The sequence below is a fragment of the Podarcis vaucheri genome (genome assembly GCF_965113315.1).
Source record: "Podarcis vaucheri genome assembly, chromosome: 9".
Lineage (NCBI taxonomy): Eukaryota > Metazoa > Chordata > Lepidosauria > Squamata > Lacertidae > Podarcis > Podarcis vaucheri.
The window spans coordinates 17,530,763-17,557,325 of NC_138767.1; the positions used below are offsets into that span (position 1 = coordinate 17,530,763).

General features: G+C 44.6%; 1 protein-coding gene across 6 annotated transcripts in view; it reads left to right on the forward strand.

The window, feature by feature from the left end:
* Positions 1 to 26,563, forward strand: part of CCSER1 (coiled-coil serine rich protein 1) — a 726,914-nt gene that overhangs the window by 105,539 nt on the left and 594,812 nt on the right. For all 6 annotated transcript variants that reach the window (XM_082236373.1, XM_082236372.1, XM_082236374.1 and 3 more), the window contains one exon: positions 24,770 to 26,159. In XM_082236373.1, the coding sequence (XP_082092499.1) occupies positions 24,812 to 26,159 (1,348 nt within the window). In that variant the 5' untranslated portion in view covers positions 24,770 to 24,811. The remainder of the gene's footprint in view (positions 1 to 24,769; positions 26,160 to 26,563) is intronic.

Here is a 26,563-nt window from a genome sequence, read left to right on the forward strand (position 1 = left end):
AGAGTGGTGCAGCAGTAAAACTGCTAGTACATTTGCAAAGCTAAGCAGGGTCCAGTATGGTTTCAAATTGGACTATGTATTGATATTCCTGCATTTCAAGGAATTGGACTAGATGACCCTCAGGCACCTTCCAACTCTACAATCCTGTGACTCCCAGAAAACATTTCACACCTGTGTTTTCTAGGCACGGGACAAGCAGAAGTGTGGACGAACCCTTAAATATCCAAGGGGTGTGGGTGTGTGTAATGGTAGGAATATATGATTATCATCGTTAAAAATGTGCCTCTTCTTGACCATCCACTTTTCTGTGTTGCTCTGGACTGTGCCAAGGTAGCTTTAAATGAAACTCGCTTTTTGGGAGGAGCATGCAATAGGAAGGTGAAACAATATCTCTCTCTCTCTATTTCTGTAAAGGGGGGGAAAAGCAAGAGAGCAGAGAGGGGAAAATTGGTTTTGCAAGGGCTCTTACTACAAAGCACTCAACCTGAAGAACCAAGTCAAGGCAGATGATTGTCAGACCATGCAGCTCATCAGACCATGTAAAAGGTCGATCCTATTCTTGAAGCGAGAAGGATGAAGTAGATGCTCTGTCTTCACTTTGCTGGTTCACAGTCGAAGAAACAATGCAGGGGCGGGAAGATGATTGTAGAGTACAGTGCTGCTGCTTTAAAGTTAGGGCGGCTTCTCACTTGAGCTATAAATATCGGAGCACAAATGCGTGCTCAAACCCATCAATTGTGAAAGGCTCACGTGGGCATAAAGAGCTGTTCATGTCTTTAAAATACACAGAAGCAGTGACCTGGATGGGATTGGGGACCCCATTTCAATCCCTTCTTGCCTCTTACAAAATCCTTTATTCACCTTAACCGACTGTTGTTCTTAAACTCTTCCAACGTGGTGCCCCTTGCTCAACATAGCCTACTTTTGGGGGCGCAGGACTCATCAACAGCCGTCTCAGCCAAAAACACCTGTCTCCCAGCCTGTTAGATTTCCAGGAGTAGCAGCAGTTGTTGCTTCAGCTTGGGAAGTGTTCAGACCTGTGATTCCCCCAGCTGTAGTGTGAAGTGTAATAATCCATTGTAGGTGTGTGAGTGCTGCATTTTATCTTCTTTCTTGATTTTTGTGTCAGCCTCTACATTGTGGTGGCGGCGGCGGGAAGCAGTGTTCAGCCTAAGTGTCCTATTCCCTTCTGGAACACACCTTAGGGGGTGTGGCCAGAGCAAAAAGTGGGTGGAGCAATATATACCGGGCTTTTCCCCCCAGCCAGAACTCCCCAGAACTCAGTTCCAGCACAGCTCAGTTGGGTGCCATTGTCGTTATAAGACAACAAGGTGTTCATGGTGACATCTCTTTTTCTAGAAAAAATAGCACGGAATACACACACACACTACAGTGGAATAATGTCTACCCCCCGCTTAATCCAGGAAAACTAGAGTCAAGCTGGAGCCAGGCAAAACCATTGGAGGAAGATGTGAAATAAGACCAGTGAGGGGTGTGGCTTGTGGAAGTAGGGTGTGGTTGGAGAGTGTGTGTGGTCTCAGGAGATTCCCAAGGGCCACATAGAAAGCCTGGAAGGCTGCATTTGGCTCCCTTGGGCTGAGATTATCCACCCCTTCTCTACAGCGTTCGAAACTCCCATTGTTCTAGGTGCATTTTGCAACAGGGAATTTCATTAAGGCAAGCGGTTTGTGAACTCTGGGAGCAGTACTGTGCCTAAGATTTCAGATTAAAACTGCCACTGCTGGAACGAAAGGAGGACCCTTTTCTACTTTCCCACTTCCAGCCACTCTCTGAGGACTGGAGAAGGGAGCCTCATAAGAGTATTAGTGGGGCGGGCAGGGGAAGTACAGTGGTACCTCGGGTTACATATGCTTCAGGTTACATACGCTTCAGGTTACAGACTCCGCTAACCCAGAAATAGTGCTTCAGGTCAAGAACTTTGCTTCAGGATGAGAACAGAAATCGTGCTCTGGCGGCGTGGCGGCAGCAGGAGGCCCCATTAGCTAAAGTGGTGCTTCAGGTTAAGAACAGTTTCAGGTTAAGAACGGACCTCCGGAACGAATTAAGTATTTAACCCGAGGTTCCACTGTATGGCTTTGTTTTTTTGCAGTCTTCAGATGAGGACTAGACCATGTGAAAAATGAATGTAAGATTTTAGCTGCAGTTTGTTCATTTTCAGTTTTGTATTCCTTTTACAAAAAAATGTGCACCTAGACATTCCATCGCAGCACCCATAACCTAGGTTTAAGGTGCCATTTAGCTCCTAGCTTTCATATCTCAGTTTCTAACACTGCATCTCTACATGGTCTCTTTTCAAACACAAACCTGACTATATTCACACAGCAGTTTATTTTGTTTCCCAGGCGTTAATTTCCACATTGTATTTGAACTTTCACACACTGTAAAAGCCGCTTCCATAAAATAGCCCATGCTTGGCACTCTTTTCTGTGTTCTTTGCAAATGGATGTTTACAGAAATGGGCTCTTTAAGTTTTCACGGTGTTCATCTTTATTTCTGGAAATGGCTTCTACGTCGTTTGAAAGCTCACCTTAATAAGTGGAAATGAACAGCTAGGGAAATGTCAGGAAAATGAAGCAAACTGTTGTGTGAATGCATCCTGTGTTTTGTAGGTCGACCCCTTAGGTTAGAAAGAAACCAAAATGTGAATGCAAAATATAATTCCCAGACTCTAAGAACACAAAGCTAAGAGCCTGTGAAAATTTCATAATCTCTCACCTTGTGTGTTTCAATTTGATTTCATCCTCAATTACCACTAGATTAATTAGCACAACTTCATTTGATGTTTACGGTCACACCCTCTTTCAAAAGTGTTTTCAATAACTTACCCCTTTCTGCAAGCATGCCAGCCAATGAGGACCTTCCTTGGGTTGTACTTCTTCAGTGCAACAGCCCAATCCTCCACTTCCCAGATTGCATAGGTGTTTCTCTTTGAATAATGCTACCTTCTTATCTCTTTATCAAGGAGGGAATGGAGGAATTTGAGTGGCGCTCCTATCTTTATAATGATTGCATTTGAATATAATTAGTGCCTGCAAAAGGTTTCCCAGTAGGACTTGGAAAATCCTTTTCAACTTATCAATAGCTAGATAGGTCTCCCTTACCTATGTCTTTCACAACAACACATTTTAGGCGAAGATAAAAATACAGTACTTAAAAGACATGGGAAATGACTTTCTTTAGCAACCTTTTAATCAGGATTCCATGTTCACAGCCTAAAGTGTGAAATCCTCTTTTATGCCTCTGATTTTGGGAACTGAGAAGCATATGGTATCTTGGTTTTGCATTTCTTAGATCTCTTTAATTGCATCTGCATAGCAATTAGGCTGGTGCATAAATTTGGAAAAAAAATGCATTCATTTGTTCTTGCTGTGTAAGAGTTTTTGTTTGGAAGCACTTAAAGTCGTATAATCAGAGTATGACTAGAATTTCAGTGTTTAAATATCTGACTTTTTTAATATTTGGATTTCCATTTGTCTTTCTTCTCTGCATTGTGTGCTTGGATGACTGCAACGAATCCTGGATCTCAACACCCACACCATTATTAGTTACTTTTAAATTACTGCTTAAGAGGATGCTCTGCAAAGTTGTTCTAATGTTAGCTGAAGGACTGTAACCCCACTCCCAGACATCCAGTGGATGTGATGCTTTGCCAGAACTCCAATGGTTAATTCAAACACTGCATTTGTGCTTCCTCTGGGCTATGTTTGCTTATGAGGTGGATGGATTTTTGCCTCAGTATTGGCTTCATGTAGATACTGTATTTCAAGGGAATGTGAACTTGTTGCATGTACATGAATGCAAAATACGAAATGGCTTTTAGTGCGTTAGTCCATGGATCATAGCAAAATAAATAGAATGTGTGACATTCAACAAAAGTAATGGGCATAGTAATTGAAAGTAATGGACTAAGATTAATTAATTTCAGTGGGTCTACTCTGAGTATGATTCAGTTGAACGTCGCCCAGTTTCTTTTCCAACACACACCAAAGTCATAGAGGTGATATTCAGCTAAGTTTTAATCAGAGAAGACCTATTAAAAGTGATAGACCTAGCTTAGTGATGTTCATTCATTTTAATGGGTCAACTCTGCTTAAAAGTTTGTTGAATACACTCCTTGGCATTGGCCTATAGAGATGTAAGAATAAAAGATATGCATATTTTGTTTTTTAATGTTTCCAATAACTTGGTCAAATCAAAGCTAATGATCATGACCTACGGGTACAGTAAATTTTAAAAGCCAAATGAACAAAAAACACCTCACAGCGATCCCAATCCAGCATTTTTTTTAAAAAAGTTGGGTTATCCTATTAATATTTGAGAATGCAGGTGCAAATTTCTGCAAATGCTCATCTGGAGTGCTGTTCGCTCCTGTTGGCTTTTTATTAGGGAGAAGAGGGAATGAAATGGACCTAATGAATCTAGTTTAGACTTAATTCTATTTTGAATAAACCACAAGCGGGAATTGGCTTTTATTCTGTGTTTGAGCTTCTGTGAGCTCCCTTATCTTAGATGTAGTGTGCCAGAGGCGCAATTCCTCCTGATAAATGTTTTTTCTAGATGAAACTGATGTCCAGTACACTAGATTCATAAGAACATAATTCACCTGCAATCTTTTTACCCATTTTTTCCCTAATCACATTATTAAATGGAATTAAGGTTTTAGATTACTGCTAACCTAGTTAAAAGGTAATCCCAGGAGAGGTGGACCTTGTATTTGGAATATGTTGTCGGGTAACGGGGAATTGGAGTTGGTATCACAATCCATTTCACAACAAACAGCCCGAGTTTGAGAAATGGCAGATATATCATAGTATCCAATACCCTGAGAATAATTTATTAAGCCTTGACGAGACTTGATGTAAATGGTGATATAATGATTCCCCCCCCCCTTCATAGCATCTTTATATGCCCTTGTATTTTTCTCTTCAGCTGTAGACATGTGCTACAGCTTGAATATTTATGCTAGCCTCGGCAGTATTTTACCGCAATGTGGTTAGAAGTGTCTGCAGTGATATTCTACATGAACCCTACTGTTCTAATCAAAGACTGATCCATATTTTAATTTGCTTAATGTTACTAAAGTATGAAGGAAAGATCTGCCTGTCATTACTACTACTGAAGAGGCTGGACTCCGTATTGGCTGTGTTCTTTCGCTGCTTTCAGAAGCCTCTGAATGCTAGTTTCTGGGAATCACAAGTCTAAAAAGTGCTCTTGGGCTCAGGTCCTGCTTGCCCGGTAGGTCATTGGGATGAGAGGGGGCTGGGTGGGCCTTCAGCCTGATGCAGAAGAGCTCCTCTTGTGTTCCTGACAAAGTGCTGGCACAAAGATAATTTCATAACAAACAATTCCACTCAGTGCCCAGTTAGGTTGACCGTGAAAGGAACAACTTTTAGAAAGGGTCAAACCTCTTTCCTCTCACCATCAACCTAATTGCACCAGCATTGAATAGAATTGTTTGGTTATGAAATGATAGCTTCGCCAGGAGTTTCAGCCAGAAGAGCAATACAACAGACCCAGGAAGGCACATCTGGGTCCTTTCTTCTCTACAAACAGCCTGTCCTTGCTGCACTGCCAGGTGTTTTCGAAACTCCCCTGTGAAGCTCCATAATTGCTTTGGAACTCTGTCAGGGTTTTAGGGTTATTGTGTTCATTTATTTACAAGTGGGGACCTGAAACAAAAGGAGCACAGTGTGCTTCTATTTAAGGTGCCAGCCTTACCCCTTTCCAACAAACTCCATTCCAATAATCTTTTTGGTTTCCCACTTCCCTATCCCTCCAACAGTCAGTTTGCCTTCCAGGGCCAGCATGCTCAGTATGCACTGAATTGTTTTTGAGGTCCATCCCAGCAGAATCCTATGTTTGTTCAGTTGCAGTTGGAACTCCATCAGCCCCAACCAGCAGGAGTGATGACAGTCATGCTCAAACAACACCTAGAGGGGTACAGGTTCTGTTTCTTGAACCTAAAAGAAGATTACCCAGAAAAAAGCCAAAGTGCTTCTTAAAGATATTCTTTAAAGTTGCTTGATTGGAAGCCACTCTTCTGGGTCATTTTTGCACCAAGCCACTCTGATCTATTCCTGTTACAGAGTACAGATTTCCCTGTTTTGCAGTGGGGGGAGAATCATTTGAGCTTCTCTAAAAGAGTGTTGTGTGGGGATCACAGGTAGGAGTTCTTTTTACTAGTTGCACCTCATACCTGTCTGATGGTTCATTTCCAGGCCCCATTTAGTGTCCTCATGTCAATGTTTAAAACCCAAAATGACTCAGGTCCCAAATACCGGAAAAACTCCCTTGTTTCCCTACACTCTTGCAGGTGTTTAGCAGCAGAAGGGGCCCTCTTGTTGCTTCACTGCCCTTATAAGTTTCTTTTCGGGGGGGGGGGTGTGGCTTGGGAGAGGGCATTTTCTGTGGCAGTCCCTAAGTTGTGGATTTCCCTCCTCACAGAGCCTGGCACCTTCACTATATAGTTTTACCTTCACATACGTGTCTTCACTACCACCCTACCCCTGTGACTGTAATTTGTTGTAACTTTTTTCAATTTTGAATTTTTAATTGTTGTAATCTGTCTTGAGACCTGATCAGGAAGGGCAGATAATAATGAAATAATAGTAATAAGTACTTCTACAACATCTCCTTCTACATTCTACTACCATCTCCTTAAAATTTCTGGCTGGATTGTGTTTCCAAGAACTTGGGGATATTTCTGATTTTCTCTTTTGTGCTCGTCGCTACCTATCTATGACTCAGTACCTTAAATTGCTACAAGATTCCTAGAATATTAAAGTCATTATAAATAGAGGAGGTTTTAGAAGTAATTTATAAGCTTTAGCCTGTAGGTTTTGAGGGTAACCTTTTGATTGCTGCCTTTCTCTCTCCTTTTGAAAACGGGAAGAATTTGCAGATCCATTCATGAGGAAGAATAAATTATCCATGTTACACTTTCTATTCATATTTTCATCACAGGCAATTTTTTTAATATAAAAGAAGAGGTTTATGGTTTAAGTTAAAAATTTCCTCCCTTTGAATCTTTTTCAATATTTTTAATTTGATTTGAGTTCCGCAGTTAATGCTTGGAGCATTTAGAACAGGTCAGCTAAATCTAACATCACCACTTTGTCAAAGGATTTGTGTCTATTTTTAATTCAAACTGAATCAGTGTGCTTTATCTCTCTCTCCCCCCGCCCCCCTCATTTTTAAAACAGATATTTCTAGTGTTGATAGGATATGACATACATCTGGCATTTGCTTATGCCAGGGAAATATGAAGATGACATGTTGCGATGGCCTGGCTGAGCTCCAGCAGGGGCGCTGCCATTAAAATTTCCCAAGTGGCCCCAGTGTCTCAATTCAACTAGGACAAACCATAGTTTAGTGGGAACAAACAAATGTATGGGCTGTCAGAAGGTGGCTGCTTTGCTCTTCACTGGTTGCTTTGCCGATGTGCAGAGCTAAGTCATACAGGGTGGGTCTTTTAAAAGAGGCCCCGTGGAACATGTATACTCTGTATCCATGGGGCCTCTTTTAAAGGACCCGCCCTATATAATTAAACCCCAAACCTGGGTTTGTGGTTTAGCCCTCCCAGGCAAATTGTTTGCCCGGCACAGCTAAAGAAGAAGAAGAAGAAGAAGAAGAAGAAGAATTTGGATTTGATATTCCTCTTTATCACTATCCCAAGGTAAAGGTAAAGGGACCCCTGACCATTAGGTCCAGTTATGGCCGACTCTGGGGTTGCAGCGCTCATCTCGCTTTTTTGGCCGAGGGAGCCGGCGTATAGCTTCTGAGTCATGTGGCCAGCATGACTAAGCCGCTTCTGGCGAACCAGAGCAGCGCACGGAAATGCCATTTACCTTCCCGCCGGAGCGGTACCTATTTATCTACTTGCACTTTGACATGCTTTCGAACTGCTAGGTTGGCAGGAGCAGGGACCGAGCAAAGGGAGCTCACCCAGTCACGGGGATTTGAACTGCCGATCTTCTGATCGGCAAGTCCTAGGCTCTGTGGTTTAACCCACAGCGCCACCCGTGTCCCATCACTACCCTAAGGAGTCTCAAAGCAGCTAACAATCTCCTTTCCCTTCCTCCCCCACAACGAACACTCTGTGAGGTGAGTGGGGCTGAGAGACTTCAGAGAAGTGTGACTAGCCCAAGGTCACCCAGCAGCTGCATGTGGAGGAGTGGAGACGCGAACCCGGTTCACCAGATTACGAGTCCACTGCTCTTAACCACCACACCATTCTGGACTAAAGCATGAGCCCAGAGTTGGACAACATGCTAAGCTAAATCACAGCTTCATGCAGCAACAAATACAGCCAGGGAAGAGCAAAGGGGCTGCAGTTTTCTCTCCAGGAGCCCGTACGTTTGCTTTGGGGTGGTTGGCTTAGTGTTGTGTGCAAACTGGTCCTATGTAAGTGACACTGGGATAAAACAGTGGCTCCATCATTACATGGTTTAATTTCAGTTCTGCTGCCACCATGAGGAAAGCCCATTGGGACCCACTGGCATGGATGAGGGACTACAAGAGGGCACTCTGCTGTGGACCACCACAAATCTGGAGCCAGCAGAAACCTCCCTCCTACCTTCTTTTCTACTCTACTCGTCCTCCATGATAAGACATAGACTTGGGTCATGTTGGCAATAATGGTGGGATGTTGAATAATAATAATAATGGTTTAATAATAATGGTAATAAATTAGATCCTGTACCTGCTTGAGAACACTGTAGTGTGAGTTGGTCATCAGGAGAAAGGATGGGTACATGCAGAATGGGAAGAAGGGGAAAGAAGGGGTGGGCATTAGAGGTGCAAACGAAAGCTGAACTCAAAGAGGTTGCAGTTCTTAAGCAGTTGCAGCGGGAGCTAAGATAATGAGGAATGTAATAGCTGTAAGTCTTGGTGCTGGGAATGGTGACCGTACAACACATCCACTTGCATTCTGATGTATACACTTGAGTACTCCAATGTTTTGGAATTCATATTTTCATATTTATGTCTTCATCAGAATCCTATTACACACTATTCTACTGTCGAGAAGAATGTGCCTATTGCCATGTGAACTGAAATCAATGAAATTGCAAGTGTGATGTTCACAAACCCCAAAGGAGGCTATTACACTGAAGGAACGAGGAGAAGGGGAATGGGGGTCAAGGAGGTGGGGAGGGGGGAAGACAGTTACACTTCTTTAATCTGAAAAGCCAGGTTGTTTCAGGTATACCATTTCAGCTTTGTGGATGGTGAATTTAATTCATCAAGTGCACATCAATGAATTTACTATTAGGGGCATTGCCAGTGAAATATAGCAAGGAAGCTTATCATAGTAAAGGCCACTTTGGGTATTTCTGGTGCAACTTGACAAATTGATGCATTAGTTTTCCTTTAACCAAACTAGAGATGGGAGCCAACAAGTAGCTTGTGAGCTGTAATGGGACCACTAGCCAATTTTAGTTGGTTCTCAGTAGTCCAACCAAGATGTGATCAAACATTGCCTAAGATTTCATGCGCAACATGGGGAAAGATATGTGAGAAATGCTTTAATGTTGCACATTTCTCTGGTTTTTGTATGTGTCTTCCCATCCAACAACCACACAGATTGGTTGCACTCAGATGTAACAACAAATCATGGTCTGTTACAAAAGCGCACCAAGGTTATGCTCAGGCTCACTCTCCTTTTACTTGCACACTGAATGTCCCAGGTAGGAATGGGAAGGACCCTTGCCTGAAATCCTGGAGAGCTGCTGCCAGTTAGTGTATGCAACACTGGGCTAGATGGCCCGGCTCAGTATAAAGTGGTTTTCTATGTTCTTGCTTTGTTCAAAAGTTAAATGAGAAACTGGGAGCTTTCTTTCACGGATCACAGTGTAGCTTACCATCTCATCTGGGTCATGGGGAAGTGCGGTTTGTGCAAACCATGGTTTGTGCACACTGTGAAAAGGGGGACAGACCACTGCCAATCTACCAAAGGGTCTAAACCAGAGATATCCAGTGGGTGGGTCCTGGGGATTCCTTGCATCTCACTTGTCCTTCAGTCGTGTTGATTGCTTTTTGTGTTCCTCCTCACATTGAGCTGCAACACCTCTCTGACAATGATGTCATCAGGTAATTTACTAATCAGGAATGCGATCTAGGCTGCAGCCTGACTGTAAAATTTGGCACACCAGCCATTGGGTGCCTAATATGGACCATGCACAATAAAATGTATAATGAGTTGAGTTCACATTGCACGGCTTATTCCAGGGCTGAGTTAATGACATTACAGTTGCGCTGCAGGCAGATTTTTGGGATCTGTGTCTTATCGCTCATTGACCCATGTGCAAGAAGAATACATGAAAGGCAATGAAGGAGCTTTTAGCAGCATGTGTGAAAATGCTTTGCGGCTTCTGTGTGACCAGAGTTACTTTTGAAGATGTAATTTAAGCAGCTAAGACATCGAAGAGGCAGCATGAAAGTAGCTCTTGTGCATCAAGGGTGAAATTTAGTTTGTCCCAGTGTTACCTAGCAGACGCTAAATAATTTGAGTTGTTGACAATTGAGCGCTATCTTGTTTTAGCACTTGTCCCATATATTATACAGTGTTTTAGAAAACTTTAAAAACCAAGCAAACAACAATGTTGGTTCTTAGGCAATACTTAAAAATGTTTGTGTTCTGGAAAGCAAATCATTTTTTATTGTCTGCTGGTGCAAACGGATGCAGTCTGTTAGCTATATCCTAAATATTCTATAGACCCAAATACTAAAATTGCTTTGTAATATTAAAAGTGCTAAGAAAGGCATACCACATGTTTGATTTTTTTTGAAGAAATGGGGAGAAACTGGAACCACTGCTCCACCTGGTGGTGACGAAAAGCACAAGCAAGTCTTTTAAGTTAACCTGAAAACAGTCCATAATAGCTTATGCCGTCAGAAATGTTTTAGTCTTTAAGGTGCCAGAATACATTCTGGGTTGGTTTGTTTTTGGCAAGACTTGAATGTGATACGATTATGCTGCTGCTTCATCTGTGGTGGCACTTTCTCACAGCCATCTATCTACCTAAAGGTAAAGGGACCCCTGACCATTAGGTCCAGTCGCGGATGACTCTGGGGTTGCGGTGCTCATCTCGCTTTATTGGCCGAGGGAGTCGGCGTACAGCTTCTGGGTCATGTGGCCAGCATGACTAAGCTGCTTCTTGCGAACCAGAGCAGCACATGGACCCGCCGTTTACTTTCCTGCCAGAGTGGTACCTGTTTATCTACTTGCACTTTAATGTGCTTTCAAACTGCTAGGTTGGCAGGAGCAGGGACCGAGCAACGGGAGCTCACCCCGTTGCGGGGATTCGAACCACTGACCTTCTGATTGGCTAGTCCTAGGCTCTGTGGTTTAACCCACAGTGCCACCCGCGTCCCATTGTATCTATCTATCTGAAGGGAAATAGTCCCTCTGTCATAGGCTGGTTGGACACAGAGGAATGGTGGGAGGAACCACCAAGGGAAGAAGGCTCAGAACTAGTGGAGTGGTAGTGGGCCAACGATGAGTGGTCTGAGGGAGAAGAGGGAGAAGACTGGGAAGAGGAGGTGTCAGAAGCTGAAGAGGCAACAGGGCTGAATGAGCAGGGAGAGTCTGTGGCAGAGAGAAGACAGAATCAGAAGCTGCAGCTGAAGCAGGAGAGTGGGGCGAGGGAGGTCAAGAGGCAGAGAAGAGTCAGGATAGTGAAGAGTCACAGGTATCTTCTGCTCCTGCGGCAACAAGCTCCCCTCCCCCTCTGACTCACAGACCCAGGAGAGGTATGAAACGGGAGAAGCAAAGACAGGCTGCATGTGGGCTTCGTCTTTGGTTGCTTGGGGAAAGCCCTGGAGAGGAGGGGACTTAGATGGCCGTGAAGAGGCAGGGACTTTCAGTCTCGGCAGCTGGTTTTCTTGGAGGAAGACACACTAGGAATGAGTTGTTCTGCTCACTAGGACTGACACTCATCCAAGCCTGTGGAAATCGTGTTTTTTGCTATTAACTCCATCTTTGAATGGCGTGATTACTGGCTGGCTGTTGTGACATGTACCAGGCTTTGGGAAGCCCCTTGCAAATGTGGGACTTGGAGTTGTGGATGTGGCTGCACTCAGTCTCCCAGCAGCGTAAAGCTCTGATTTTGCTAGTTCTGGGCCAATCTGTCCATTTATGTCTTGGCAAGAGGAAGCTTCCTTCACATCTTCTTTGTTAGCAACTCTGTGACATGCTCTGGCACCCGGAGGCAGCTCCGCTCAGCAGCATGCATGGAGTAATAGTGGATTGATTTGTTTGACAATGTACAAACAAGCATGCACTTTCCCCAGCCAGGAAACAAAATCAGAGAACTCTCATTGCAAAGTGGGCAAGGGATGTTGCATGCCCTTGAAACGTTTCTCCTGCTTTAATACACATTTGTCCAAATTATGTATTTATTATTTCATTTTTAAACAATAATGTTTGGGAGGTAAGGAATTCATCAGGAATATCGAAGCGCTGAGATTGATGGAGAGGGGATTTACACCGACTGACAAATGGATTTGAATAATTAGGTTACTTATACAGGGGAGACCCTGCAGCAGCTCCATAGAGCATAATGGAAATTGGTTTCTTGAACTATCACTATTTTCCCATGCGAGTGTACATGTTTACAGACTCAGGGAAAATAAATAGGGATAACTTGGGGGGCGGGGGATAGAAAAAAAAGACATTTTGAATGGGTTTCCCCACTTCGGTGATTCACTGCCCAGGTAGGAGACTTAGCATAGGTTCTGATCTGGCCTGTAGGAAGGGGGAACTGGGTCGGAAAGGCCTTTTACGTGCTCACCCTAAGCCCCTCATCACCTCTTCCTTCCTGTTTTGTTTATGTTACACTGCAAAGCAGCCTGCATCAACTCAGTGCTCCCCAGAACTCCTTAAGGGCACCTGATTAACAATCCCTGCTGTGAAATGACATGTACGTGATATCTGCGTCATGTCACTGGTTGGCTGTAGCTCAGTGGCAGAGTATCTGCTTTGCCTTGCATCTAAAATGATGTACCGTATTTTTCGCTCTATAAGATGCACCCGACCATAAGACACACCTATTTTTTAGGGGAGGAAAACAAGAAAAAAGAAGCCTCCTGAGCGAAGAGGGAGCGCTCCTCCCTCTTCACTCAGGAGGCTTTGCGGGGCTATCCCTGAAGCCAGGAGAGCTAGCGGGATTGGTGCGCCACCGATCCCGCTTGCTCTCCTGGCTTCAGCAAAAGCAAGCCTCGTGGCTTTCCCCCGACCTCCCGCAAGAGCCGCACACTCTTTAAAGGGAGCGCGGCTCTTGTGGGCTTTTGCAGGAGGTGGGGGAAGGGACAGAGCCGCACGCTCTGTCCCTCCCCCCACCTCCCACAAAAGCCAGGGATAGCTGTGCGAAGCCTCCACAGGGCAGCGGGATGAAGGCTTCCCGCTGCCCTGCGGAGGCTTCGCGTGGCTATGCCAAAAGCTAGAACAGCGAGAGGGAGCGCTGCGCAGAGCTCCCTCTCACTGTTCTGGCTTCTGGCTTAGCCGCGCGAAGCCTGCATTCGCTCCATAAGACGCACAAACATTTCCCCTTACTTTTTAGGAGGGGAAAAGTGAGTCTTATAGAGCGAAAAATATGGTAGGTGCGCAGACTGCATTTGTGGCTCGCCAGCACAAGGAGCTTCAGCCAGACTTTGACAACTTTGACTGTCTTGCCAGAGTGGTGCATGCTTTAGTTATCTCCCGCTTGGACTACTGCAATGCACTCTACATGGGGCTACCTTTGAAGGTGACCCAAAAACTGCAATTAATCCAGAATGTGACTGCTAGACTGGTGACTGGGAGTGGCCACCGTGACCATATAACACCGGTCCTGAAATACCTTCACTGGCTGCCAGTACGTTTCCGAGCACAATTCAAAGTCTTGGTGCTGACCTTTAAACTCCTAAACAGCCTTGGTCCTGTATATCTGAAGGAGCGTCTCCACCCCCATCATCCAGCCCGGACACTGAGGTCCAGCGCCGAGGGCCTTCTGGCGGTTCCATTGCTGTGAGAAGTGAAGTTACAGGGAACCAGGCAGAGGGTCTTCTCGGTATTGGCGCCTGCGCTGTGGAACGCCCTCCCAGCAGATGTCAAGGCAATAAACAACTATTTTACTTTTAAAAGACCACTGATTTAGGGAACTGTTTAGGGAGGTTTTCAAGGTCTGACGCTGTATTGTTTTTTATATTCGTTTGAAAGCTGCCCAGAGTGGCCGGGGAGACCCAGCAGATGGGCGGGGTATAAATAATAAATTATTATTATTATTATTATTATTATTATTATTATTATTATTATTATTCAAAGAGCCGCAGCTCAGTGGTAGAGGAAATGCTTTGTGTGCAGGAGGTCCCAAGCTCAGTCCCCAGCATCTTGGGGAAAAGCCTCGTCTGAAGCCCTGGAGAGACTCTGCCAGTCAGTGTGTTCAGTACTGAGGTTAGATAGACCAATGACCTGACTTGATATAAGGTAGCTTCTTAGTCCAGCATCCTGTCCTCACATCCTGTCCAACCAGATGCCCGTGGGAAGCCTGGAAGCAGGAGCCAAGCGCTAGAGCTCTCCATGCTCCTGCTGTTCTCAGCAACTGGAATTCAGAAACATGCAGCCTCTGTCCATGTAGACAGAGCACAGCTATCATGGATACCTCCATTAATTTGTCTAATGCTCTGTTAAAGTCATCCAGGTTGGGGGGCGGCATCATTCTCACCTGTGGCAGCGAATTCCATAGCTTAACCATGCAATGTACTTTCCTTTTTCTGTCAAATGCCCGTGAGTTCTAGTGATGTGAGACAGGGAGAAGAGCTTTTCTCTTTCCACTTCCTCTATGCCAGGGGTCAGCAAACTTTTTCAGCAGGGGGCCGGTCCACTGTCCCTCAGACCTTGTGGGGGGCCGGACTATATTTTTGAAAAAAACCCAAAACGAATTCCTATGCCCCCAAAATAACCCAGAGATGCATTTTAAATAAAAGGACACATTCTACTCATGTAAAATCGCGCTGATTCCTGGACCATCCGTGGGCTGGATTTAAAAGGCAATTGGGCCAGATCCGGCCCCCGGGCTTTAGTTTGCCTAGCCATGCTCTATGCAATGCTGAATTTTATAAACTTCGGCCATGCCTCCTCTTACCTTTTATTCAAAGTTAAAGGTAAAGGGACCCCTGACCATTAGGTCCAGTTGTGGCCGACTCTGGGGTTGTGGCGCTCATCTCGCTTTACTGGCCGAGGGAGCCGGCGTACAGCTTCCGGGTCATGTGGCCAGCATGACTAAGCCGCTTCTGGCGAACCATAACAGCGCACGGAAACGGCGTTTACCTTCCCGCCAGAGTGGTACCTATTTATCTACTTCCACTTTGACGTACTTTCGAACTGCTAGGTTGGCAGGAGCTGGGACTGAGCAATGGGAGCTCTCCCCGTCACGGGGGTTCAAACTGCTGACTTTCTGATCAGCAAATCCTAGGCTCTGTGGTTTAACCCACAGCACCACCTGCGCCAAACTTAATGTGCCCCAAATGCTGTAGTTTTTTTTTCTTAGGGGAGTCACTCCATCTCCTTGATCATTATGGGTGCTCTTTTCTGAACCTTTTCCAGCTCCACCAGCTCCTTTTTGAGATGAGGCAACCAGAACTTTACACAACATTCCACATGTGGTTGCACCCTAGATTTGCCATTTTTGCATACGCTTCACCCATGTGTATGCTCTGGTAGCAGTACCAGGGGTCCCTGCGTTGGCAATGCTGTCTGAGGGTGATAGAACTACCGTTCTTAAGCAGAAAATATATTGCCCACTAATAATAAATAAAGCACTTTAATTTATTTCCCTATAGCAATTGCATTTGGTTTCTTCTTGTATAGAAACTGAAAAGGGAATGATTTTTGTATGAATAACATCTGAAATTGCTAACCAGGTGGAGAAACTATATATTGTTCATTTGTTTTGCACCCATTTACATTAATTTAACATTGTATTGTGCTCAGACTGAGCGCTAAGAGATCAGCAGCGTATAATCCTTCATTAATCATACTCAGCAATTAAATGCTCTTTTAAAAATACTGTGTTTTGCTCATTATTTGTCTTTCTGTAGATGCTTCCAGTATCATCATCACAATGGCCTGATCAAAATCAGCCTCTTCTCCCCCGCCCCTTAGCCGCAAACACAGACAATTAAGGGCCCTTCTGAAATGCTGCCTGTCAGAGAAATTAATGAATTAAACAATGCACTTTAGCTGCTTTTGTCCCTTTATCCAATAAAAAACCCGGAGTGACTAGGGAATCAGATCCATTGCTTAAATAATTTGTGGGCAGTATTGAAACCTGTACGAACAATGGACATAATGAGATTAGAGTTGGTGCCCGTGGTCCATTGCCTTCTATCTGCTGCAGTAAAAAAAGCAAAGTCTTCGCCACTTTGAGAAAAGGGCATCGCAGTTCTGTAAAGACAAAGGAATGAAATAAAAAGACGCTTCTCTCTCGACCCTTAAGAATCCTTGATCCCAGAAGTGGCTCCCTGCAAAGAGCTTCATAGTCTTAAAACTTAAACATTGCATTCAGAACAGAACAGAAGCCTTCCCACTTAACTTGAACTAAGTTTGATGTTTCAGTTTCGATGACCGTAGGGAGGACGGCATGTCCACCCTCTGAGGCTTATGGTAATTTTTAAAATTTTTTTTAGAGAGATAAGTCTTTTAATGTCAGCATTAAGCGTAATGGTTACAGTTTATATACACAAATCAGTTCTTCTATTGGAGCCCTGATAGAGGTCTGCTTAACAGTCTTGTAGGCTACCAGACCCTCTGCTTGCATCTTCACAGTTTGAAGGCAGAGATCAGACTAAGACAGTTCCCACAGTTCAGTTCAGGAGCTGCGCACGTCCAGGTAACATTCTTCAACATGTCCTTGCACCTGATGTTAACAACCCAGGCTTTTATGAGGGTGCTGCTGAGATTGGCCACCAGCCCTCTGGAGTGATGCGGGAAGACTCAGAAGCGGGAGAGCAGCCAGACATTGGTATTATTGGCCATAAGAGGCTGCCAGGTATAAGATGGAAGGAAAGAGGAGAATGTAGGATAAACAATGGTGAGTAAGGAACCAAAGATTGGAAGGGAACCACCCGAGGATCTTCAGGTGAAAGGCAGCATACAAATTAAAAATAAACATTCCTTTGGGTATCCCATGTGTTGGCATGGGGATTTAAAATGCTGTTACTTTCAGGACCTATGACAGGAGGCAATTCAGAAAACCTTTAAATTTTTTTTTTAAAATATATTGGTTCAGTGCTAGCATTACAATTTCGATTTTATTACAAGTTCAATTTCAGTTTTGTTGTTCTTTATTCTAGAAGAAGCAAATTCAAGATAGAAATCGATTTTCATGCCAACTCTCTTTGTAGGTTCTGGTGTGCTGAAATAATTTTTATGGAGATATTAATGAACTGAGACACAACACCATGGTCACCATGCACACACTCTGAGACTCTAACTGTGGTAATTAAAAAAAAAAAAAAGTTGGAGAACTATTGTTAACACAGAATCCTTTGGCCCCATGCATAGTTAACATATGATTTCACAGGAGCTGCTTCTTTCCTGGTGTGATTCCCTTGCTGCTCAGAAGTAGGTATGTTTCAGACAACCATGTAGGTGGCAAGGGCCAATCATCTGGGACTTTCCCACCTAATGGCTGCCTTCCATCTTGACTGCTTTCTTTGTTCAAAGGATGTCAACAAAGTAGGAAAGTGTTCACATCCTGTTTTCAGATGGTTTCTTATGCACCAGTTGGTGCATCTGTTTTTAGAGCTTTGGGAGCAAGGGAAACCAATCCTTCTCACCACTGCATCATCCTCATATTTCTTCCCAGCGGCAAACGGAGCAAGCAGGGTTCAGCTTTCTGCTCATTTAGCCAAGTCATTTTTCCAGTTTTCGTGAGAAACACTGAAGGTCTTCCCAGAGAGATTCTGTCGGGATTGCTTGTATGATGATAAAAGCAGAGCCGATGGCATTATCTGCTTTGCTTCCTACTAGAATGGAGAGAGATTTCCATTCTCCCTTCCATCTGTGTCGGATTGCTAAAGGATAGCTGGGATGTGTAATACAGAAAAGACAAATGGGTGACGAATTCACTGTCCAATGCATCTACATGGCAACTGAGGATGAAAAATAAATGGATATTCAGTTCCCTCCGTGAGCTGCTCCTTTTGCTCATTTTTCTTTACCATTTTGGAGATAGCTGAATAACATGGTGGAGGTCCGGGAGGGGAAGAAATGCGTAATATTCTATTTGGAGTTTGGGAAATGTTATTATCTCATAATTCTGAAGGTATATCTATTTCACAATGGCCCCGTGTTGCTTCCTCCACGGATGGTGGACCTGTAGAAGTTGCCTGACTTCAGCTTCTGTGGGAGCTTTTCCTGCAGCACATCAGCTCTCTGTAGCAAACATCTGGATTTCATGGGGTTGAATAATGGTAGCCTGGTGGGTTGATCAGCCATCAGCTGGGAATGATGGGAGTTGCAGTCCAACAACATCTGGAGAGTACCTGCATTGACTACCTTTGGCTTACTTTCTCCAGCACTGAAACATTGCTGTGCAACCTGTTCTTAAGTGATCAAACAACATTATAATCAAATGCTTGTTTGCTTTTGATGACTTTTGAAAGCTTGTTTTCTTTAGTTCAAAGTTCTATAAAACTGGGAGCGGTGGATGGTGGGAAGAGAATCAACTTTGTGTTTTGCTGCCAACGAAGCTGAAACCTCAATAGAATCCACCTCAGGCTTTATTCAAACATCACCAGTGGGGTTTTTTAAAGATTAGCCGCCATTTCCTGCCTTCTCCTTTCATCTGAAGCTTCAAAATTGCTTTACCCATTCTTGATCTTTGTAAATCCTGACACTGTCTGCTTATTAGAAGGAAGCGCATAGATCGGGATTTACAGACATTTAACGCAGGATCAAGGAAACACACATCTGTGTGTGATTCAAAAAATGGTCTGCTTTATCCTTGTGACTAGCATTTTGAGGTGAGATCCCTCAAAAATAATTCAATGGTCACAGCCCAGAATTTGAGATCCCCCCCAAACCGCATACAGCCTGTTATGTGTGACTATACATTCCAAGTAGGGATGCAAGAATTTCCTTTCTGTGCCCCAAAGGGACTCAAACTTTTGCCTATGCTTCAAGGAAATGCATGTGCAGAATCAGTGCTTTCTATGGCCTCCTAGTGAGCTCATGCAAAATCTTTGGGGGTGTGGGGGGACCTGTTCCTTCTTCTGCCACCACCATTGCTAGGGACCTTCCAACTTAACCTAGGGCAGAGGAAGTGGGATATAATGATGGCAGCTCCAGCTCCTCAGCAAATCCTTTCTCCCCACTGAGGACTGAGCTGGGATATGTCCTAGTATCTTGCTAAAGCTCTCCAGGGCAAAGTCATCAGTTTCTTTTGCACCATGGTGATTGGCAGTATAATAACGATGGTTAGCTGAAAAATACGCTTCTCATTGTGAAGATACGCTTGTCCTGACTGAGGGCTGTGCTACTAGATGTCCATGTGAGCAGAAACTTCCCTGTCTATTTCAGTGTCGGGAAAATGGCCCTTTGTCAATACAAATATCAGGAGGGAGCAAAGTTTTGACTCCTGCAAGCCTTACCTTTCATTACCCCCCTAGTGCATAGCCTTCAACTATACCTATTTTAACAGGTACACTGCTTATTTTCTCACTATGTGCAATGCTTGCTGGTGTGCACTGAATTCTCACCTTATACTGCAGGTGACCTGTCAAGTGTGGCATTCAAAAAGACAATTTTGAATGGGTTGTACTGGGGTTTTGTTTTCGTGTGTGTGTGTGTTGCAAGTGTGATCAGATTGAACGTTGAAGAAGCTTTGCATTTGTCAGAGAGATGTTACATCACACACAAATTAACTATTTGTAATGTCTGCATGGAAGCATGCTTTCTGGATTTCAAAGCAATGGAACAGTCTATTTCAAAAATGTTCTGTGGGAGCAACAGTGTCTCCAGCATTGGCCTGTGTATTGTGTGGTCTTGCTCTTTCTGGATTGTACTACCTCAAAATACAAGTGAAGGAATCACATACTGGAACGTTTCCCACATAAAAATCTACATATCTGGATGTAGAAAAGTAGCGTGTCAGGGAAGAGGCCACATTAGAGGTTTTTCTTCCCCTGACACTCTAGCATTCTACTGGCAAAGACATTTTGATGCTGTGTTGCATCTGCATTTCCTGTGGTACAGGCAGTGTTAGGAGGTGGCATATGATATTTCTGAACACGGTGCTTGGCCCTCATGTTGCTTGGCCCTCAAGAAACTTAGTGGAAAAGTTGGGAACACAGTTATCTGAGATCACTTGTGTGCATGTTTGTAACTTACAAGGAGAGAGCATGTTTTCCCTCTCCTGGCTCTTCTTTTGTCTGCGTTCCTGATAGATGGTGTTTATCCTCCATAAAATGTGTGCAGCTCTGTCTCAACATATGGAGAATTCATTAGAAGAGTAAAATCTTCTATGTAAAGTGCTTTGCCAGCACAGGCAGCCTCTTATTTTATGAGTGGAATAGAGACCTCTGAGGATCATCCTTCCCAGCGTTACGTTCCTGTAGGACGTAACATGACACGGTGCGCTCATAAGTCCTGACGAAGGTTGGAGCTGCAGTTTTCTTTCCCCTTGGGGCTGCAATTCCGACTCCTGGTTCCGTATGCATAAAAATAATTATGTCCTTAAAATAAAAAAAAACACATACCAGAGGGAATCCACGGTGTCTTGCGTATGCTGAATTAAAACCGGCAGTGCCAGCAGTTAAAATAAAGAAATAAAGTCTTCTGTGGCCTTTTTTGTTGTTGTTGCTGAAAAAGCAGCATTTTGGGGTGCTTTTTTCATCCAGGAATGTACCATGAGTGGGAGAGCTGATGCAGTACAGTTGTACCTCTGGTTACAAACTTAATTCGTTCCAGAGGTCCGTTCTTAACCTGAAACCATTCTTAACCTGAGGTACCACTTTAGCTAATGGAGCCTCTGGCTGCTGCTGCGCCGCTGGCACGCGATTTCTGTTCTCATCCTGGGGCAAACTTCTTAACCTGAGGTACTACTTCCGGGTTAGCGGAGTCTGTAACCCGAAGTGTTTGTAACCCGAGGTGTTTGTAACCCAAGGTACCACTGTATATCATAAGAGCTGGGAAGCCCCTGGTTCAGGTTATCACTCAGGCAAGACTCCATTTTAGGTGGTCTCTTGTGAGCGCATATCTATGAAGCTCGATATCCCATCTTTATTTCACGCATTAAGGCTGACTCCAGGTTGCAGTGGGGGGTCTAGCAAAATCCTAGAGTACCTAAATGTAACATCGCTTGGGGCATTAGAAATCAAAACTGCTGCTTGTACTGGGCTATGTTGAGTATCCTAGGGCAGGCAGCAGTGCTGGTAGGTCCTGCCAGGACCAGTATTTGCTCCAGGGTCCTGGGTTCCCCACCAGTTATGATAGGGATAAACACAGGTTAATGTTTTGGCTGTTAAATCCAGAACTCTCCCCAAGCTCTTGATCAGCATCCTTCCGTTTCTCCATCTCTCTTTCCCTTCCCTTCCTCTGATGCAAAGTCTCTGCTGTTATGTTCACACCATAAAGCAGTATGATACCAATTTTTAAACAGCCGTTGCTTCCTCCAAAGAATTCTGGGAACTGTAGCTTGCTGTGGGTGCAGAAAGTTGTTAGTAGCTCACAGAGCTACTTTCCCTGTGAAGAGGGATCTGGGGAACAGGGGTCACCTAATGACTCTCAGCTCCCTTAATTCATCATAGAAACAGAAAGCTGCCTTGAAATGCCTACTGAAACAGGAAAGTTTGTCAAGTGGCTGGAGTCCAGTAGGGAGGGAGTCGTGTCGATTCTCGGTCAGGAGTGTACAGAGTTCAGTCTTAGTTTTATGCTTACTGAGGCACCATCAGAGCTCTACTCTCCCGTAGCCTGCCCTGCCCTTGCCTGAGATCAGTGCTTTTGTAAGGTCCACAGAAATAACCTATGAAGTGCACGGAAGGCTTGAAACAGCTACATGAATGCTGATTATCTGATGCACACAGCAAACACCCATCTCTTTCCAAGCTGAAATGCTGCAGTTTGATTTCAGCAAAAGTTACAAGATGAAATTTGTGGAATGAAAAAGGCTGTGGAAAAACGATTACGTTCAAATTAGCAATTGTTCAACGGGGGGCGGTGGTGGTACAGTCTTGCGGTAAGTAAATGAGTCGCTTTTGGGGTGTTGGTTAGTGTCTCGTGCTCATTCAAATCCTTACTTAGCTGGGAAGCTCCCTGGGTGATCCTTGGGATGCCAGCGTCTCGCTGGTTCTAGCCTCCTCTTAGGAGCTTTTTAAAATGAGGATATTGAAGATGAGAATTGCAAAGCACTGTGCACAGTGAAAACCACCATAAAAATGACAAATAATGATGGGAAACTGGAATATGAAAAGACCTAACATAAAGTTAATTTCTTCAGTGGGAAATAAACAGACTCCAAAGCTTATGTGTGATTATTGAGGCAATTTCATTTTTTTAGCTGTGGCAGTTTGGGTTGGATATTATTGTTATGTGTTTTTTGGTTGCAGAGTTTGTGGGTGCCTGGATTTAGCAACTGCTGAAATTTAATCAATGCTTGGAGAAATAAACTGGAAGTCAGACCCTTAATAGCTGGGCTCAGCTTCCCATGTCCAGGCCAGCCTGATAATGGCCAGAGTCATTAAGCAAAAAAAGAAAAGAGAAGGGGGGGAGGACACAGGGAGATGGGTGATTAACAAAGCAGAGAATCTGTGCCAGCTGGGGAATGGGTGAGCTCAGAATCAGGTAGAAGAGCAAAGGTGAGTAGCAGAGTTTCAGGACTGCAGTTCGCCCGGTGTGCTCTAGGAAGAAGTTTTCAGTCAGTAAGTGATGATGTAATGGAGAAGCAATCTAGGTGGCTGCCTAGTGCAAAGTTAGGAGTTATGTGACTGGGAGAACAAGGCAAGCTGCAGGGCAACAAGCAAGATGTCGGATGTCTGCTTGAACCCAGGAATGAGCCTATGGAGTGCTGTGCTCAGGTTGTATATATGTGTAAACAAACCATATATCATAAAGACACCACAGTCTCCTCTGTGTCTCATTTCCAAAGGAAACATGAACCCTGGGTAAGCGCCTGGAACCCAGAAATCTCTCACTGCTGTGGAGATTGTGGTGATGTGCAACATGAATTATGTTTTTAAAGCTGGCCTTCACAGCTTTTATTCAGCCAGTTGAGGCAGCCCACCAGACAATGCCTCTAGTTTTGCAATCCTAGGGAGGTATCAAAAACAGGAGGTTTATTGAGCCCTGGTGGCCTCCATACATGACTGGTGCGGTAAGTTTGGCTTGGTAGACAATATGTTATACAGCTTATTTTTGGCTTTAGTTCTCAGATTTAGAATTGACTTTGAAGATCGTTGCGTTGTTTACATGGGTATTTATTCTGAGGTAATAGTTCTGTCATTTTCTTTGACCTGTGGTTTTTGCTCTGTCATCCTCATCAACCTGTGGTTTGTTTAGACAATCGAAGAGAGTAAATAGATAGCTTGAGCATGTAAAGAATTAATGTTCATTTAAATGTGCGCTGCAAAAGCCCTGTTGTACAAGGGATAAAGCAAGCCTTATCTGAAGGTGGATTTAATATCATGAAAAATTGTGGTGGTATGTTTGGAATGAGTAGTTGAACAGCAGATTTTATTTTTAATTTTTTTTTTAAAAAAACCCTTGTAGAATAAATTGCTTTATTAGAAAGATTGGGAAGATTTCCTAGTTGCATATTTTGTTTTCTTTTTCAAAACATCAGTTTGATTAATCTGTATTCAGATGTACTTGTTAGATTTTAATGCTGGCTGGGGAGCAGCTCTCAGGGGCGAGGTGAAGAATGAATTTACAGTACTTTAGGTAGAGACGCACACCATTTAACTTTATAGAGCCTAGTTTGCCTGGTTTCCTCAATAACTCCCTTATGGGTTCTCTCTTCTATAGGCCCATTGAAAAAGTGCAAATGCCTCTAAAACAGCCTTTGCAAACCAGGCACTGCCTACTGAAGTTTTGGACTACAAGTCCCATCAGCAACATCCAACACAACTGGGCAAACAGCACAAAGCATCTGGAGGGGAGTCTGGTTGGCAAAAGCTGCTCAAGAGAATCAGAAAGCTGGAGTCTCTCCATTGCTTATTCAGTTCTCCATGGATAGCTGCTCATTTTTTGTTTGTTTTGACTGATACGTAAAGTTAACTCAGTGTTTCTCAAACTTGGGTTGCCTGCTGCTGTTGGACTACAAGCCCCATTGTCCCTGACCGCTGGTGCTGCTAGCTAGGGATGGTGGGAGTTATAGTCCAACAACAGCTGGTGACCAGAGTTTGAGAAACACTACGTTAACTGTAAACATACTTTTAAGGGGTAATATCTGAATACAGTCGTCCCTTGGTTCTTGAATTTAATCCATTCTAGGAGTCCGTTCGACTCTCGGAACAGTTCGAGAACCAAGGTGTGGCTTCCGATTGGCTGCAGGAGCTTCCTGCATGCAATCGGAAGCTGCACCGAACATTTGGCTTCCAAAAATCGTTCGAAAATCAGAGCACTCACTTCCGGTTTTTGATCTTTTGGGAACCAAAACATACGAGTTTCAAGGCATTCAGCATCCGAGGTGCCACTGTATCTGAATTTTGCTGTTTTCTCCTGAGTCTGAAAGCAACAGTAACACATCTCTCCTCTTCTCCACTCATACAGATTTTAACATAGGCTGATCCTGGCCAAGGAATTGAGGTCCTGATGGGGGACTCAGGATCGAGGCGTTCGATCATTGTGTCCCGGCTGCCAATATTCAGGAGAAGTATTAGCCGGCGGCACGATTCCCTCCCTTCCTCGCCTACTTCTAGCAATACCGTTGGTGTCCACAGCTCTTCTCCCTCCAGCACCAACTCCAGCTCAGGTAGCACTGGCAAGCGCAGGAGTCTCTTCCGCACGCCTTCCATCAGCTTCCACCACCACAAGAAGGGGAGCGAACCCAAAGCCGATTCTCCAGGGCAGAACGTGGGCATTTCGAACGGTGCTCAGTCTGGCCACGGCACTTTGCAGAAGCTCGGTTTGGAGGAGCACGTGAAGCACAGAGGGAGGCATTCGGTCGGCTTTGGGAGTTCTCGGAGCAAGAAGATCACCAGGTCTTTGACGGAGGACTTTGAGAAGGGGAGGGAGCCCTCAACCAATAAAAACGTCTTCATAAATTGCATAAGGTCTGGGAAGAATGAAGGGGACGACTCTGGCTTTGCAGAGGACCAAAGCAGGGCCTCCGTTAAACATTCCTCAAGGAAACTTCTCCCCAAATCCTTCTCGACACACTACAGGTTTTCAAAGCCAGTCCCTCAAAGCCAGTCCATTTCCTGCGTGCAGCCATCTTCTTGCTTGTTGGACATTAAGCCCAGTGTTGAAAGTGAGCCTGTGTCGGCGAAGTCTTCTTCCCCGTGTTCTGCTGACATAATAGAATGTGCAGGCAGCTCTTTGCAGTCGCCGCTGCTCTCTGCTGACCTGACCACGGTCCAGACGCCTTCCGAGTTTCTAGCACTGACAGAAGATTCCGTCTCGGAGGTCGACGGACTGCCCAACTGCGGGAATTTGCACGGGGAAGCCTTTGCCCACAATGTTTCTACCTCTCAAATCTTCCTCAATCCCATTACTGCTGCTGCTGCCACTGCTCCTCCTCTTCCTCCTCCTGTTCTTTTAAGGAAGATGGATCATGCAGAAAGTGTTCCTCACTGTGCTGTTCTATCGCCCAGAAGTCACAGGGCCAGAAATGGACTGCTCAATGAAAATAGTGCCATATCTGAAACCCTCGATTCTAATCGAAACCATGCAAAAGTATTCTTGCAAGAGCTTCCTGCTAAACAGACCAGCCATCCCGAAGAAGCAAACTCAGGAGCTGAAGCACAATTAAAACCCTTTGTCTTAAACCAGGGGGAAGTAACTGAATGTTCCCCCAAAGCACAGGGACTACCTAGAGACCAACAAGAAGTTAAAGCACCGGAACATATTAGAGAAACCATCCCAGTAATTGAGTCAAAGATTATTCCTTTATCTTCAGAACCGCAGCCTTTTCAAGCCCAGCAAGCATATGAAATAAAAGGTACAAATAATACCTTTTTTGTTGCCTCCTATATAACTGGGTGGAAGTTTGAAGTACCGTATTTTTCGCCCCATAGGGCGCACCGGCCCATAGGGCGCACCTAGTTTTTTTGGGCGGGAAATAAAGAAAAAAAATTTATTTCCCCCCCAGGCGCCGGGCTGGGGTGAGGGAAGCCCGAGCTTCCCCCGACCCCAGCCCCCTGATCAGGCTGCTATCCGCAAGCCTAGGGAGCCCGGCGGGAACTCCCACTGGCTCCCAAGGCTTGCGGATAGCTTCCTGAAGCCTGGAGAGCGAGAGGGGTCGGTGCGCACTGACCCCTCTCGCTCTCCAGGCTTCAGCGAAAGCCTGCATTCACCCCATAGGACGCACACACATATCCCCTTCATTTTGGGAGGGGGACAAGT